General features: G+C 38.2%; 2 protein-coding genes across 4 annotated transcripts in view; both read left to right on the forward strand.

The window, feature by feature from the left end:
• LOC117221963 (uncharacterized) overlaps positions 1 to 3005 on the forward strand; it is a 44063-nt gene extending 41058 nt beyond the window's left edge. For both annotated transcript variants that reach the window (XM_033473354.2, XM_033473363.2), the window contains one exon: positions 782 to 3005. In XM_033473354.2, the coding sequence (XP_033329245.1) occupies positions 782 to 1007 (226 nt within the window). In that variant the 3' untranslated portion in view covers positions 1008 to 3005. The remainder of the gene's footprint in view (positions 1 to 781) is intronic.
• A 3139-nt stretch (positions 3006 to 6144) lies between these two features.
• On the forward strand, positions 6145 to 13217 carry LOC117222318 (lipopolysaccharide-induced tumor necrosis factor-alpha factor homolog). Of its 2 annotated transcripts, none has more exons than XM_033473960.2 (4): positions 6145 to 6297; positions 10389 to 10504; positions 11511 to 11655; positions 11926 to 13217. In XM_033473960.2, the coding sequence occupies exons 2-4, from the start codon at positions 10402 to 10404 to the stop codon at positions 12026 to 12028; spliced, it is 351 nt and encodes a 116-aa protein (XP_033329851.2). In that variant the 5' UTR covers positions 6145 to 6297; positions 10389 to 10401; the 3' UTR covers positions 12029 to 13217. The 2 variants fall into 2 exon arrangements, with proteins under 2 accessions (XP_033329851.2, XP_033329859.2); XM_033473968.2 differs by lacking the exon at positions 6145 to 6297 and adding an exon at positions 8481 to 8677.

Consider the following 13217-nt stretch of genomic DNA (forward strand, 5'->3'; position numbering starts at 1 on the left):
TGTAAACATTCTGTAAAGAGTCTACAGAAATATGGCTTACATGGATGCCAGATGTATTCGGCACTCGTCCATATTGGTCATCAGATGGATGCCGGATATATCCGGCGCTCGTACCGAAAGGGTTAAACAAGAACGTGTATAATCCGTCCACGAAAAGATGGCAGTTTCGACAATGCGGTGCGGAGGACTTAGGTATAGTTCGCATATAGTAGGTAGATGAGATTTCAGTTGGTGAGAGATAGATCTTTACAATCTCTTTCTCTATGCTATCTTTTCGTGGACAGTCGGTACATGGTTGATCATCGCGTTAACGCGATATGAACGGTTTCAGTTTATTATATATTAAGTTTCGGTTTATTATATAATCCGTCCACGAAAAGATGGCAGTTTCGACAATTTGGTGCGGAGGACTTAGGTATAGTTCGCATATAGTAGGTAGACGAGATTTCAGTTGGTGAGAGATAGATCTCTACAATCTCTTTCTCTATGCCATCTTTTCGTGGACAGTCGATACATGGTTGATCATCGTGTTAACGCAATATGAACGGTTTCAGTTTATTATATAATAAGTTTCGGTTTATTATATTATAGTCCGTCCACGAAAGATGGCAATTTCGACAATGCGGTGCGGAGGACTTAGGTATAGTTCGCATATAGTAGGTAGACGAGATTTCAGTTGGTGAGAGATAGATCTCTACAATCTCTTTCTCTATGCCATCTTTTCGTGGACAGTCGATACATGGTTGATCATCGTGTTAATGAACGATATGAACGGTTTCAGGTTCTCCTCGGAGATTGGGGATCGAAGATCGAGATGTTACGAGAACGGGGGTAGCAGTACGAGCAGCAGCAGCGGCAAGAGCAGGAAGATCAGCGAGTCTCTGAGCTGCAGCGAGCCAGACGAGCAGAGCACAACGGCGTTTACGCGGTCTCGATGGACTTCATCTTTTCGCAAGCTGTTAGGCCGAAAGCCGAAGAGCAAGTCCGCGTCAGATCGTTCCTCGTAAAGAAACTCGGAAGACTGAGAATCGCGTCGTGGCACCGTGCACGAAACACGAAGTGCGAAATCACCGTGACATTTAGTGCCCCTTTACTGCCCCTCCGTCTTCTTTCTCTCCCCCCCCCTCTCTCTCTGGCTCTCTTTCTGTCTCTCGGTCTCGATCCATAGAAATCGTCCGTTTTGATCGATAAGAGAGCACTGTCGAACATTCCTCGCGAGTATCGTCGAAGCATAGACACCAATCCGACAACTGCCAGCGTATTGACATTCGCATTGCAAACGAACCCTTTCTATAGCTAAACCGAGCAGAACTGGGGTCTGTAGCGCTCATGCGCCGCTGAAAGAAAAAACGGTGGGTGGGCGTGTTCAGCACCGCCCACTTAGCCGCGGAACGTCGCCATTGGTCCGCAAGCAGGGCTGTTGCTTCCAAAAAATGTTTTCGATTGGCTGCTACACAGAGCGTCTAGTCGTGATTATCAACACGATGTAATTAGTTGAATTTTCTGGAAACTACTTCTACCGATTTACGTCATAGATTTTTCTTAGCTCCGTCCACTAATTCCCCTAGGTCCTTCTACGAACTTCAGATTTTCAAGGCAACCTCTTAACTACTGCGAGAGTCTTTCTGTACTCCGCTCGTTAGATCTCTCTAGCTCCCACCTGCAAACTTTGAACATATTATTAGCTCCGCCCTGTAATCCCCTCTAGTTCCTCCCACAGACTTCGAGTACGCTAGCAAAATTATTTAGCATCTACTACCAATTCGTCTCTTAGCTTTTAGATAAATTGTTCTCAGCTCCGGCCACTAATTTTTCCCAGTTCTATCTATGAACTTTGCGCATGTTTTTTAACTCCGCCCAGTGGCCCCCCTCTAGCTCCTCCTACAAACTTCGAGTTCGTTCGGTAAAGCTGTAGTACTCTAATTGTATTCGAAAACGCGTCAACGACCACGGATTTCGAGCGACACTCGAATGAAACTTTTCCTCGCTGATGATCGTCGTTCTCCGATCATTTTACTAATAGGTTTACTGTCCGTAAACGATACAGTGTGTCTGATTCGTCAGCCTGGCAAAGTCACGTAGGAATTGAAACTCGAGAACGGTATCGACGCGAACGATCGATCGAATTGATTCTGGTGCGTAACGATGTTGATCGTGTTTGTAGATGGAAAATATGTTGATTGATATTATTATAGTTGGACGCGAAATTCTAAAACTAATTGTTTCCAATCGGGTGATAAAAAACGACGTTTATTGTTCGCGACACGTTTTACGTTGTTGTCTTTGTACTGTTGTTATTAGGGTGAGTTGTTGTCTTAGCCAAAGAACATATAGTAAGGGGACGGACGCTGGAACTAGAATAATTGGATGACCGTCCGCTTCTATCGATAGATCGCAAAGTTATCGAATGTTGAACGGTATAATCATTTTCCTAGAATCGACTGGAATTTGAAGAGCTTCTTTTCCGTAGCAAAGTGTTGTCCAAGGAATTTCAATGGTTTTGTATACAAATGGTATACGTGTACGTTAATACCAAATAGGATCGTGTTAACTCGAAATCGTTAGAAACAAAACGAAACGGGGCGATTAGAGCGGGAATTGAATTGATTGCGTAGGACTAATTGAATCGAGGGGAAACGTATACGTTAATCGACGTTTACCGATTGCCACGCGGTGAAATTCGCGTATTCAGGGTAACAATGAACAGTTTTCTCTGTTTGGTGTCGTTAAAAATTAGTTTACGATATCGCCTCGGTTACCGGACGAGTATTTCGGTCACAATTTCTGCCTGAGTTCCATTACAAATTACGATCGTCAAGAGATTATCGCATATTTTCTATATATTTTTGTATTCTATTTATGATTCGGATGTCATAGTTCTTACAAATTCACGAAGGAAATTGTCAAATTGAGACGACTGCCTAAATATATCTTAAGTTGATGCAACAACAATTGTGGAAACACTTAGCGTAAATAAACCATCAAATATAGATAAAATACTACTATCTCGAGTTGTTTCTTTGAACTCCCACCAGAACGATGTCGCAGATAATGGAACCGTCTATAAATAAAAACGGTTACGAATTTATTAATTATTTCCTTGCGTAAAAACGCTGCGAAATGTTCAAGCATCTTCACGCGGCACGAAAGGTGAGTAAACGATACACTGACGCATTTCCATTTGTTGCAAGTTAATATTACCCGTTAACATACCTTACTCGTATCTCCAGCCCATTCATTGTATTTAAGATAAATTTCATCGATAGACCTTATTTTCGGCAGTACCATTCTATTTCTTGAATCATCTTAATGTCTTATTGTTGACCTATGGTATTCATTAAAAGATCTATATTTATACGAAGAAACAATTAACATACTGAAGATTACGAAGTTATAATCGCAAGATACGATCAGCGATCGGTATCTATGAATTTTTGATTATGGATATCAACAAGATATCGATACTACGAAACAAAGTTCCGTGTACTCGGAGCAATATATTGCGTTGCCGTTTGTCAATGTCGAATTAATCTACAAATATATTAACATGCATGTTCTAATCATTACGAACATACCACTTCCGTGTCGTTACCAATATTACCAACGGTTCATAAACCGTGGTTTTCTATAGCGGAAATAACGTATCGCGTACGTCTGTACACTTACCGATGACTAATATAATTTCGCGGGAAAGAACGTGTACACTTCGAGTACACTTAAAGAATTAAATTACGAACATTTACGTATGAGTCTTCTAGGATCTACTTTTGCATTTCTAAGACCCGATAGCCAACCTGTAGACTCCGAATTCTTTCTAGAAAAATCATTGATTGACCGGAGGAGAAAATGAATATCAACGAAACAAAAAAAAATATATATGTATATATATTAAATTATAAATAATAAATTAATATATAATATTATATAAATTATTATTAAAATTAATATTATATAATATTTATTAAAATAAATATATATACATAAATTAAAATACCTCCCTGGAGGAACAGCAGCATTTCAGTAGCATTTATTTTGTTCTGTTTTTATTTATTTACTTTGAACCCTTATCTGTTCAATGAAAGCAAAAACTCATTTGTCCCAATGACTCATGGCGGGACTTCTACCTGGCTGCATTGGAAGTTATTTATGACTCGACCTAATATACATATATGCACGTGTATCCAGTCTCCAGAGTGACGAAATATTTCGATACACTAATGTAAAACTGTCCAGGAAAACTACTCAGTTCCCCCGTCTGCAAGTTTCCTCGTTCTTATGGTTAACCGTTTCCTCGACTGCGAACTTCCACTTCTTATCTGAAATATCGGGAACTGCGGAAGATTTGTTCCGTTCTTGTATGACGCAGCCGTACATAAGTGCAAAAACGTATCATGCGAAACAAACTTCCCGAACAATTTAACAATAGAATTTTATTTGGACTTTAAAGCAGCATATTATCGACTTCTACGACCGAAATTAAATATTTATCTTTACATTGTGCTTTTTTGCACAATTGATACCGTCTGATGATTCATTTCAGTTCTGTTTATGTTCCAAAGATACGGTAGATATTCAATTGTTTCGTCGCGTATCAGAGTACCGCAAGAAGGTATGTACAGGGTGTCCCAAAAATATCTCGCAATCCGAAAGTAGGGGATTCCTGAGGTCATTTGAAGCAACTTTTTCCTTAGCGAAAATGCAATCCGCGGCTTCGTTTACGAGTTATTAACGAAAATCATTTGGCGCGAGACGGCCGAGCCAATGAGCGAAACTGGGCTTCGTGCACTCGTTGGCTGGGCCGCCGCGCGCCAGCCGAGCTCGCCTCTTATTGGTCAGTGTTTTTCGTCAATAACTCGTAAACGAAGCCTCGGAGAAAATTTTCGCAAAGGAAAAAGTTGCTTCGAATGACCTCGGGAACCTCCCGTTTCCGGATTGCGAGACATTTTCGGGACACCCTGTATATACAGTAATGTCTCCCTAACTGACGCTCAGATTAACCCCTTAATGCACAGTTTTTTTTAAAAAGGCCGGCCAAAGAAAATCAATTTTTTTAATGTAAAAAAACACAATTTAGAACGTTGTCTTGGCAAAAAAATGAAAAGAATACAAAAATAATCAAAATTTTAATTTTAATTTTGGATTTTGATCCACATTGCAGAAAAGAGCCGAATATTGCAATGTTACACGTACATCGACTTTTTTATCCTTCTTTTCGAATTGCTATTTTTAAAATAAAAAACATATTTTTATCGGTAAAAGAAGATAAGCAATATCTAACCAAATCCACATCCTCAAAGGTTTCCATTTGTTACCGGCCCTGATTCAACTTTTCTTTTGGTGGAGAATTTTGATATACTGCGCTTTTGTTCCATGGAAAAAGGCTATATTTTATTCTTGAATAAATAAGTGTTATATAGCTTACAATCCCATGTAAATGATAAATATCAATAAAACGATTTTTTTTCTTTGCTTTCACATTGTTATTTTCAATTCTCGATTATATTCGGGTGTGAGAAATTATAGCAGCATAAAATACAACGCCGCTCGAATCATCTCGAGTGTGCACAGTTTGGCCAGTTTAGCGCGCTCGAGTTAACTCGAGCGTGCACGTTAAGGGGTTAAGCGTAAAAATGGACAATTCGGGAAAAGGAGATACGATTATTCGAGCCATGTGGCTCGTTTTTTATGGTTATCGATTGCCAACAACAAAATATAAAAATGAGCAACGAGACTCGAACAATCGTACCTCCTCCTCCCAAGAATTGTAACTATAATTATATCTTTGTAATCGTATCGTATACAAGTATGTGTAATACTTGTATAGTATACAATTATAATACTAAGTAATATAATATAAATATAATACAAGTAAGTATAATACTCGTATAGTATACAAGTATAATACTAAGTAATACAATATAAGTATATAATATAAGTAAGTATAATACTCGTATCGTATACAAGTATGTATAATACTTGTAAGTAATATCAGAAACGAATAGTATCGGAAGCTTCTGTTCGTCACAGAGAGAGAGATTCTTCCTTGATGAAAGTTCGCAGACGTTGCAAAGAATTACGTATCGCGCGACGTCAGTTCGCAGAATTGCGACTCGAATATACAGCGTCTCCCACCTATCCGGCGCGGCGATAGCGTGCTCGGCTATATAGAAAATTTGAGTCGCGTGAAAGCGCCGCACAGACAAGTTGCTAGTCAGGCATCGTCGTCCTCTCATCGCGCCGGCGTATCGTCTCCACCGTCCGCGTGTATACATTGTAGTGTATCTTTCGCTTCAACAGGTACGTGTGCATGTGGATTCTCGTGGAACGTCCGTTGTAAACTAATTTTAGACGGTAATCGGTGCCGAATTGTCAGCGTGAATCGAACGCCCAACGTTTCCTATCTCGTACACACCGATCCGCCGATCTACACTTGAAATAATACCTTGAAACAGTGGTTCTCTTGGTGAACACAGATTCGATCGCCGTTTCTGTCTTTATTCGGGGACTTCCGGTCCCGGCGAAGCTCGCTCGTTGACGCCCTCGAATCGTCGTTGTTTATCGGAACTCGTGCAATTGCGTCAATTACATTACAGCTTCCTTTTGCCTGTGTTTAACAACGTATGTATAGCTTAGCGTAGAGAACGCTGCATTCTTACGTAGGTATTATAGCGAGACCGCGATGTACGAACGTGTGCATACGAGAGGTATGAAATTTCACGTTTCGGTGTCACGTTCCCACCTGGAACTGGCAAGGCTACGCCATGTAATTTTACATCGATCCCGTGTTCGTTTCGAAGCGAATAAATCCAAAGTATTTTTAGCTTTGTAATTCGGGCCACGGAATAAATTACTGTAATCTTTCGCGGTAAAAGTGTGCCGGAGAATGCACGAAACCATAACATTTGCTAACGCGCAAGTCTCTACGTTCGGTTTGAGTGTGTTTATGTAACACGCTACGTTCAAAATTTTATCCTTGAAACGAAAAAGCTATTTTCGAACGATGGCTTAACAATTCGTTGCAAAATGGAAATTTCGTTTCGTTCGCTGTTTAAAATGGCAGCATGCTGCACAAGTTGCGTTATCCGTTCGTTGATCCAAGATTCTATCCGATGAACGCGAATTTGTGGATTAATTAGACGTAGAATACGGATATGTTGTCCTATTAAATGCGAATGTTGGCCGAGCATTGAGCTTCATAAAAATAGCACCGAAAACAAAAGCGTTAACGTTCACGCGGAACATAATATTTTCGCAGTTGTACCTACGTTCTTGAGAATCGTAAACATAAATCTCTCGCGGACTGTTCCTTGCGAAAATAATGGTAGCCAGGGCGCACGGTGAAACACAAGACAGACGAATGTACAACACGCGAAGCTCTTGCCCTCGAAGTTCGCGTACTCTGTTAATTAGAGTGTTTCCTCGGCCACGATCCACGATATCAGGAAATTTCTGCAAGGTTACACACGTGTCGTTGCGTCATTTCGCTTGTATTTTGTTCTGTCGCATAATATTTCCCGCTTCGACATATCCTCAACGCGAAGTAGCTTAAAAATGTGTATGTATGCACTCGTCTGTTGTTCGTCGAAAGCGTCTTTAACCTTTTAGGCACGACGCGCCACTATAGTGGCTTCCGCGGATATCATCTCTCTGAACGACGCGCCACTATAGTGGCTTGCTCTAGTAGCTCACTCGGTCATCGTTTGAATCAAATAGTCGTCTTCATATGCATTGTTTCACACTTCTTTTGTTTTCACATCGATTTACAATATACAGACTTATCTTAACAATATAACTGTTAACAATATAGCTGTTAACAATATAACTGTTAACAATATAACTGTTAACAATATAACTGTTAACAATATAGCTGTTAACAATATAGCTGTTAACAATATAACTGTTAACAATATAACTGTTAACAATATAACTGTTAACAATATAACTGTTAACAATATAACTGTTAACAATATAGCTGTTAACAATATAGCTGTTAACAATATAACTGTTAACAATATAACTGTTAACAAAATAACTGTTAACAATATAACTGTTAACAATATAACTGTTAACAATATAGCTGTTAACAATATAACTGTTAACAATATAATTGTATCTTAACAATATACAGACACTCTGTATATTCATGTCAAGTTCCAAAATCAACTTTATCTTTTAAAAACATACAGCGAAAGTTCGTCTCCTTCGAAAATGCAACTTTCTCGTCGGAGTTCGAGAGTAACATCATTTCTATATTTAGAGCTACAATGTATCGGCGTAAGCATTGTCCTCGAATTTTTTTTTTCAAGTTTTAAATGTCGTCGGGGGTGTCTCGATAAAAGGACAGATTTCATATCGACCGTTGAAAATGTATCCTAAGCTACATGTAGGCAATGTTTGCCGATCGGATAGTAGCCGCGCGTTAGGCGTCGCTCTGCCGGCCGGCTCTCTTGCTCTATACTTCCGTTTGTATCTCGTGCAGAAAGAGAGCTGCTCCTAAAGTATGGTCTTAACATTGGCGTAGATTAATAATTAAATATCGTTTTACGCGAAGTTCTATAGAAACCTTCGAGAAACAAAATAGTCGCAACATCGACGTTCAACAGCGACGTCTTCCGTAGTGTTCGTCGTTCACGAAAAAAAAGCAAAAACCTGTTCTTGCGTGACACATCGGTGCATGGTAAAATCATAATTTACATTGTGAACTCTTGCATGCACACCTTCCAGGTATTATACTTTTAATCGTTTCTTTAGACTTGTATCGCGATCAGAATCACGCGAAAATTAAATAAATACGTTTATCATAAAGTAAGTCGTGATATCATAAAGTAAACGCTGAACATTTTCGGTGGTCTAAAAAAAAAATGGTTTTGTCAACTCCAGCGAGAGAGTACTATCCGATCGTTAATCATACACTTATCTGCTTCGTATCGGAACTCGAAATCCACTTCCGTCGCACGACATCGCGCTAATGAATTTCAAACAGGTGCCATGTTTACGAGCGTGTAAAAACGCGAGCCTCGTGTTCGACTCCGATCGATCAGCGATAACATCTTCTATCAACCGGGACCACTCCTTATTCGTCGGACACAATTTTCCAGGTTATAGAAAACGAAAGCGCAACAGCTTCGTAAACGTGACACTTGTTTATCCTTGACGTCTTATCGACCCGTTGTTATCTTTAATCTTAGTGCTCTCTCGGTATAGATAACGAATATCCATCGATGTACTTACCAGGAAAAAAAAAATTCAATCAACCAATCGAATTACATCGATAACGTTGACCTCGCGCGACATTGATACAATCTTTACGCGCTGCAGTAGATTTATTTTTATGAACGATTAAAATCGATCGAACGAAAAACGCGTTCTGTGCAAATTGCAGTGTGTTTATCCCGAGACGGATCGACGGTAATGTCGATGCGCAGTTGCCACATATGTACATTTCGTTCGCCGAATTTATCGTATATCGATCGATTATTACTATGGCGACGGGAGATTCGTGTCAGCCGAAGCACTGATATATCGCTTGTAGATGTATCAACGGAGCAATAATAAATTACAGAATACGCGGGATAATAATACAACACTTAGAGGATGATTGTGCCGTATGCTATACAGTGACACGATAAAAGATTGGCTTATTATCGAGATGCATCGTGGAATGAAATATACGTGTTGCATCACCATGGATTTTCCACTAAAACTATTTCCTATCTCGTGATAATGACAACGAGTATTCTATTATATAACGAAAAAAACAATGCGCACAATCGAATAAGCAGGGATGATAGTCATCGATAATCTTGAGACTAATTCCTGCATTTTCAAAATCATTTACAATCATGTTCTTTCATGGAAATTTTTCTAACCTTTTAAAAAGGATCCTCGTTTGCAAACGGTTGACAATATTCGCTGATCGAGATTATGATGATAAAAGGTAACATATTTACGTTCGATTAGAAAGTACGAATAGAAAGTGTGAAATGCACAATCGAGAGATCAACTAGTCGTAGTTCGCTTTAATATATCTAGAAGACGAACAGTTTAGCGAACAAGACAATAGATGCAATATTTAACGTTACGATGCACTTTGCAAAATATTTGAAGCATGCTGTTGGATATTACTGTACATGGTGCACCTATAATTTCGACGATGTGGATCGATGAATCATATCGCTTTATCAAGTGACTTGTTAGTCATCAATGTTATATACTGAGAGATCTGTTCATACTACAATACTGCTGCGCCTTATCAATGTTTTTCACGCTTACACGAACACGTCACCGCGACGACACTTGCATTCACAGATTTTTTTTTTAACTGTCTACTAAAATGGCGGTCGTCGAATTTTTCCATTTCTCAACGAGTTCGTTCGATTTTCTTTCAGATAAACGTTCGCCATGGATAAAGGCATGCCACCACCAGCTCCAGGTTTCGCGACAGGACCAACACCACCGCCAAGCTATGGTGCTCCACCTCCACACTACAACGATGGACAACCAAGTATGTAAATATATGTATAATCTATTGGGTTGGCAACTAAGTAATTGCCGATTTGTTCAATAAAATAAAAAATTTCATTTTACTTGGAATGAAGTTTAATCTGTAATGTATTTTCCATTTTGTTCGATGACCTTTCGCCATCTCTCCGACAACTTGAAAATTCCACGCTCGTAGAAAGTCTGATGCTTTTCGGCCAAAAACTGAGTTAAGTGAGATTTTACAGCGTCATCATCATTAAAAGTTTTACCACGAAGGGAGTTGTCCAGGGATCGAAATAAGTGGTAATCCGATGGCGCGAGATCAGGGCTATATGGTGGGTGTAACATCGATTCCCAACCAACATCCATCAATTTTTGCCGAGTGGACAAAGACGTGTGCGGCCTAGCATTGTCCTGCTGGAAAATGGCACCTTTACGATTGACCAATTCTGGTCGCTTTTCCTTGACCGCTGCATTCAATTTGTCCACTTGCTAACATTCACGGATAATAAAAAATAACATAATAATAATAATAATAATAATAATAATAATAATAATAATAATAATAATAATAATAATAATAATAATAATAATAATAATAATAATAATAATAATAATAATAATAATAATAATTTTATAATATAGCATTTACGGATATCATAAAAATGGGAATGAGAGACATCTATAACTGAAATCGGAAATTACTTAGTTGCCAACTCAATAGATAAAAAGAGAGCACGGCACTGCTACCGATGGATCAAAATCAACTGTTCCGTGAAACGTGGAGCTTCAACGGCCAGTTCATTTTAATCCAACTCTATACATGACAGCCTCGCATAATCCGAAAGCCAACAAAGTGCGAAGGCGCGTAAAACGAATTATTGAAACCCGACCGATCGCGTTTTGAATAATATAATCGCATCTTTTCGACAGACGTCGATCATACTTATTGCAGAGAGTGTCCTGTTACTAAAAAAGACACACTGCTACATATCCTATTATTTAATTTCTTTATTTTAATATTTCAGGTGTGATCGTCGTAGGATCTCAACAATTTGGTCCTGAATCGCAACGGATGACATGCCCCCGATGTCGTGCAGAAATTTCCACGCGAGTAGAGACCGAATCAAATACGAAAACTCATTTGTTTGCGCTGCTTCTTTGTGTATTCGGGTAATTATATTACAAATATTATTTTTAACTCGAACTAACATGATAGATTTTCGTCGTACGGTTACAAAAACCATTGAAAATGAAATTTTATTCAATTTCTGCTTCTTTAGTCGAGTTAGAATCATTTCAGGGAAAGTTAATTTAATTAATATTATTTATATAATTTATATATATAATATATTTATTTTATTATAATTACTTATTTATTATATTTTATTTAATTATAATTATATATATAATTTTTATATAATTTAATTATTATTATTACAGATTATGGTGTTGCGTTCCCTGTCCATACTGTATTAACAGCTGCATGACGCAAAACCACTACTGTCCATCGTGCGGCTCATTCTTAGGAAAGTGTGATAATTAATTCCATGCTGACATCTGCCAAAGTATAAACGACGATGTTCACGCGTAACCGCGTGGGGTAATTACATCAAAAACACGAAGAAAATGCCTTGTTTTTTTATCGTTTGACGAAGATACCAAAAGCTGTTAAAAATTATGATGTATTTTTACAACAGAAGTTGTCCGTACGAGGCACGCACACGTTCTACGAACGTAGAACACTTACTCGACGAATCGGAGACTCCTAAGAACAATGCTACTTGTTATTTTTTTATAAATACTTAAATATACAATCCCACAAGTATGCTTAAAAGGCCAGAGTCGCGCGAACGTCAAATCGACGGACGTTTGTTGTCCCTCTTTGTTTCAGTAATGATAAGCAAGGGAGATTTGTCCTTGTTTTTATCTTGAAACACAAGGAAAGATCGTCAACGTCCGTTTCTTCGATGCTCGTGTGACTCTGACCTAAGACCGTGACTGCATAGACGTTTTGTATGCTGTGATCAATAATCGCATGTGACAAATGATATTTTTGACGCCGCTCTTTGTACGCGGCGTACTAAACACTGTATAAAGTGCCCGTGTAGTCACACCCTAAGATTATGTGAATCTTAGTTTGTACTGAACAGAATTGGGGTAATGTTTAATCCACCTACGTATTAATGACTACAATTGAAATATTTCTTTGTAAATCGCAATCAACGATTATATTTTCTTGTGTAATCACAATTAACTGAAGCAACTATTTAATTATCGATTAGTTCGACAATTAAATTAGTTATTTGATTCGGTTAATGCCCAACTCTGATCCTGCGTTAGTATTTTTATACATAGTTACCATTACGCAACAACGTGCATTTATCTTGACGATCTCATTCAAGAGATCGGGAATTCATTCGTTCATTCTTTTATCTTTAGTTTATCTATTTAAACATACTATTGATTAGTATGTATAAATAATGTTTGACAGTGTTCTTTTGAAAAAATGTATAATTATTTTCAATCTGTTACACGACAGAATGTTGCACAAAATTCACTTTTGAATTATTTTCAAATGAAAGTGTGTATATATATATTCCAATGAAATTTGTATACGCGATGTTATTGATATCAAACTGTTTATTTATACAACATCAATATAATAAAATACAAAATGGCTCTGATACTTAATTATACCTATACTAATAAATCTATAGAGGGCAGTAATTAAA

The sequence above is a fragment of the Megalopta genalis genome, chromosome 1 (genome assembly GCF_051020955.1).
Source record: "Megalopta genalis isolate 19385.01 chromosome 1, iyMegGena1_principal, whole genome shotgun sequence".
NCBI lineage: Eukaryota > Metazoa > Arthropoda > Insecta > Hymenoptera > Halictidae > Megalopta > Megalopta genalis.

Bases quoted from the DNA above. Each gene is read 5' to 3' on its own strand.
- LOC117222318 (XM_033473960.2), top strand. From the start codon at position 10,402: ATGGATAAAGGCATGCCACCACCAGCTCCAGGTTTCGCGACAGGACCA. The intron at 10,505-11,510 runs GTATGTAAATAT...TTAATATTTCAG, and splicing joins CTACAACGATGGACAACCAA to GTGTGATCGTCGTAGGATCT. The intron at 11,656-11,925 runs GTAATTATATTA...TTATTATTACAG, and splicing joins CTGCTTCTTTGTGTATTCGG to ATTATGGTGTTGCGTTCCCT.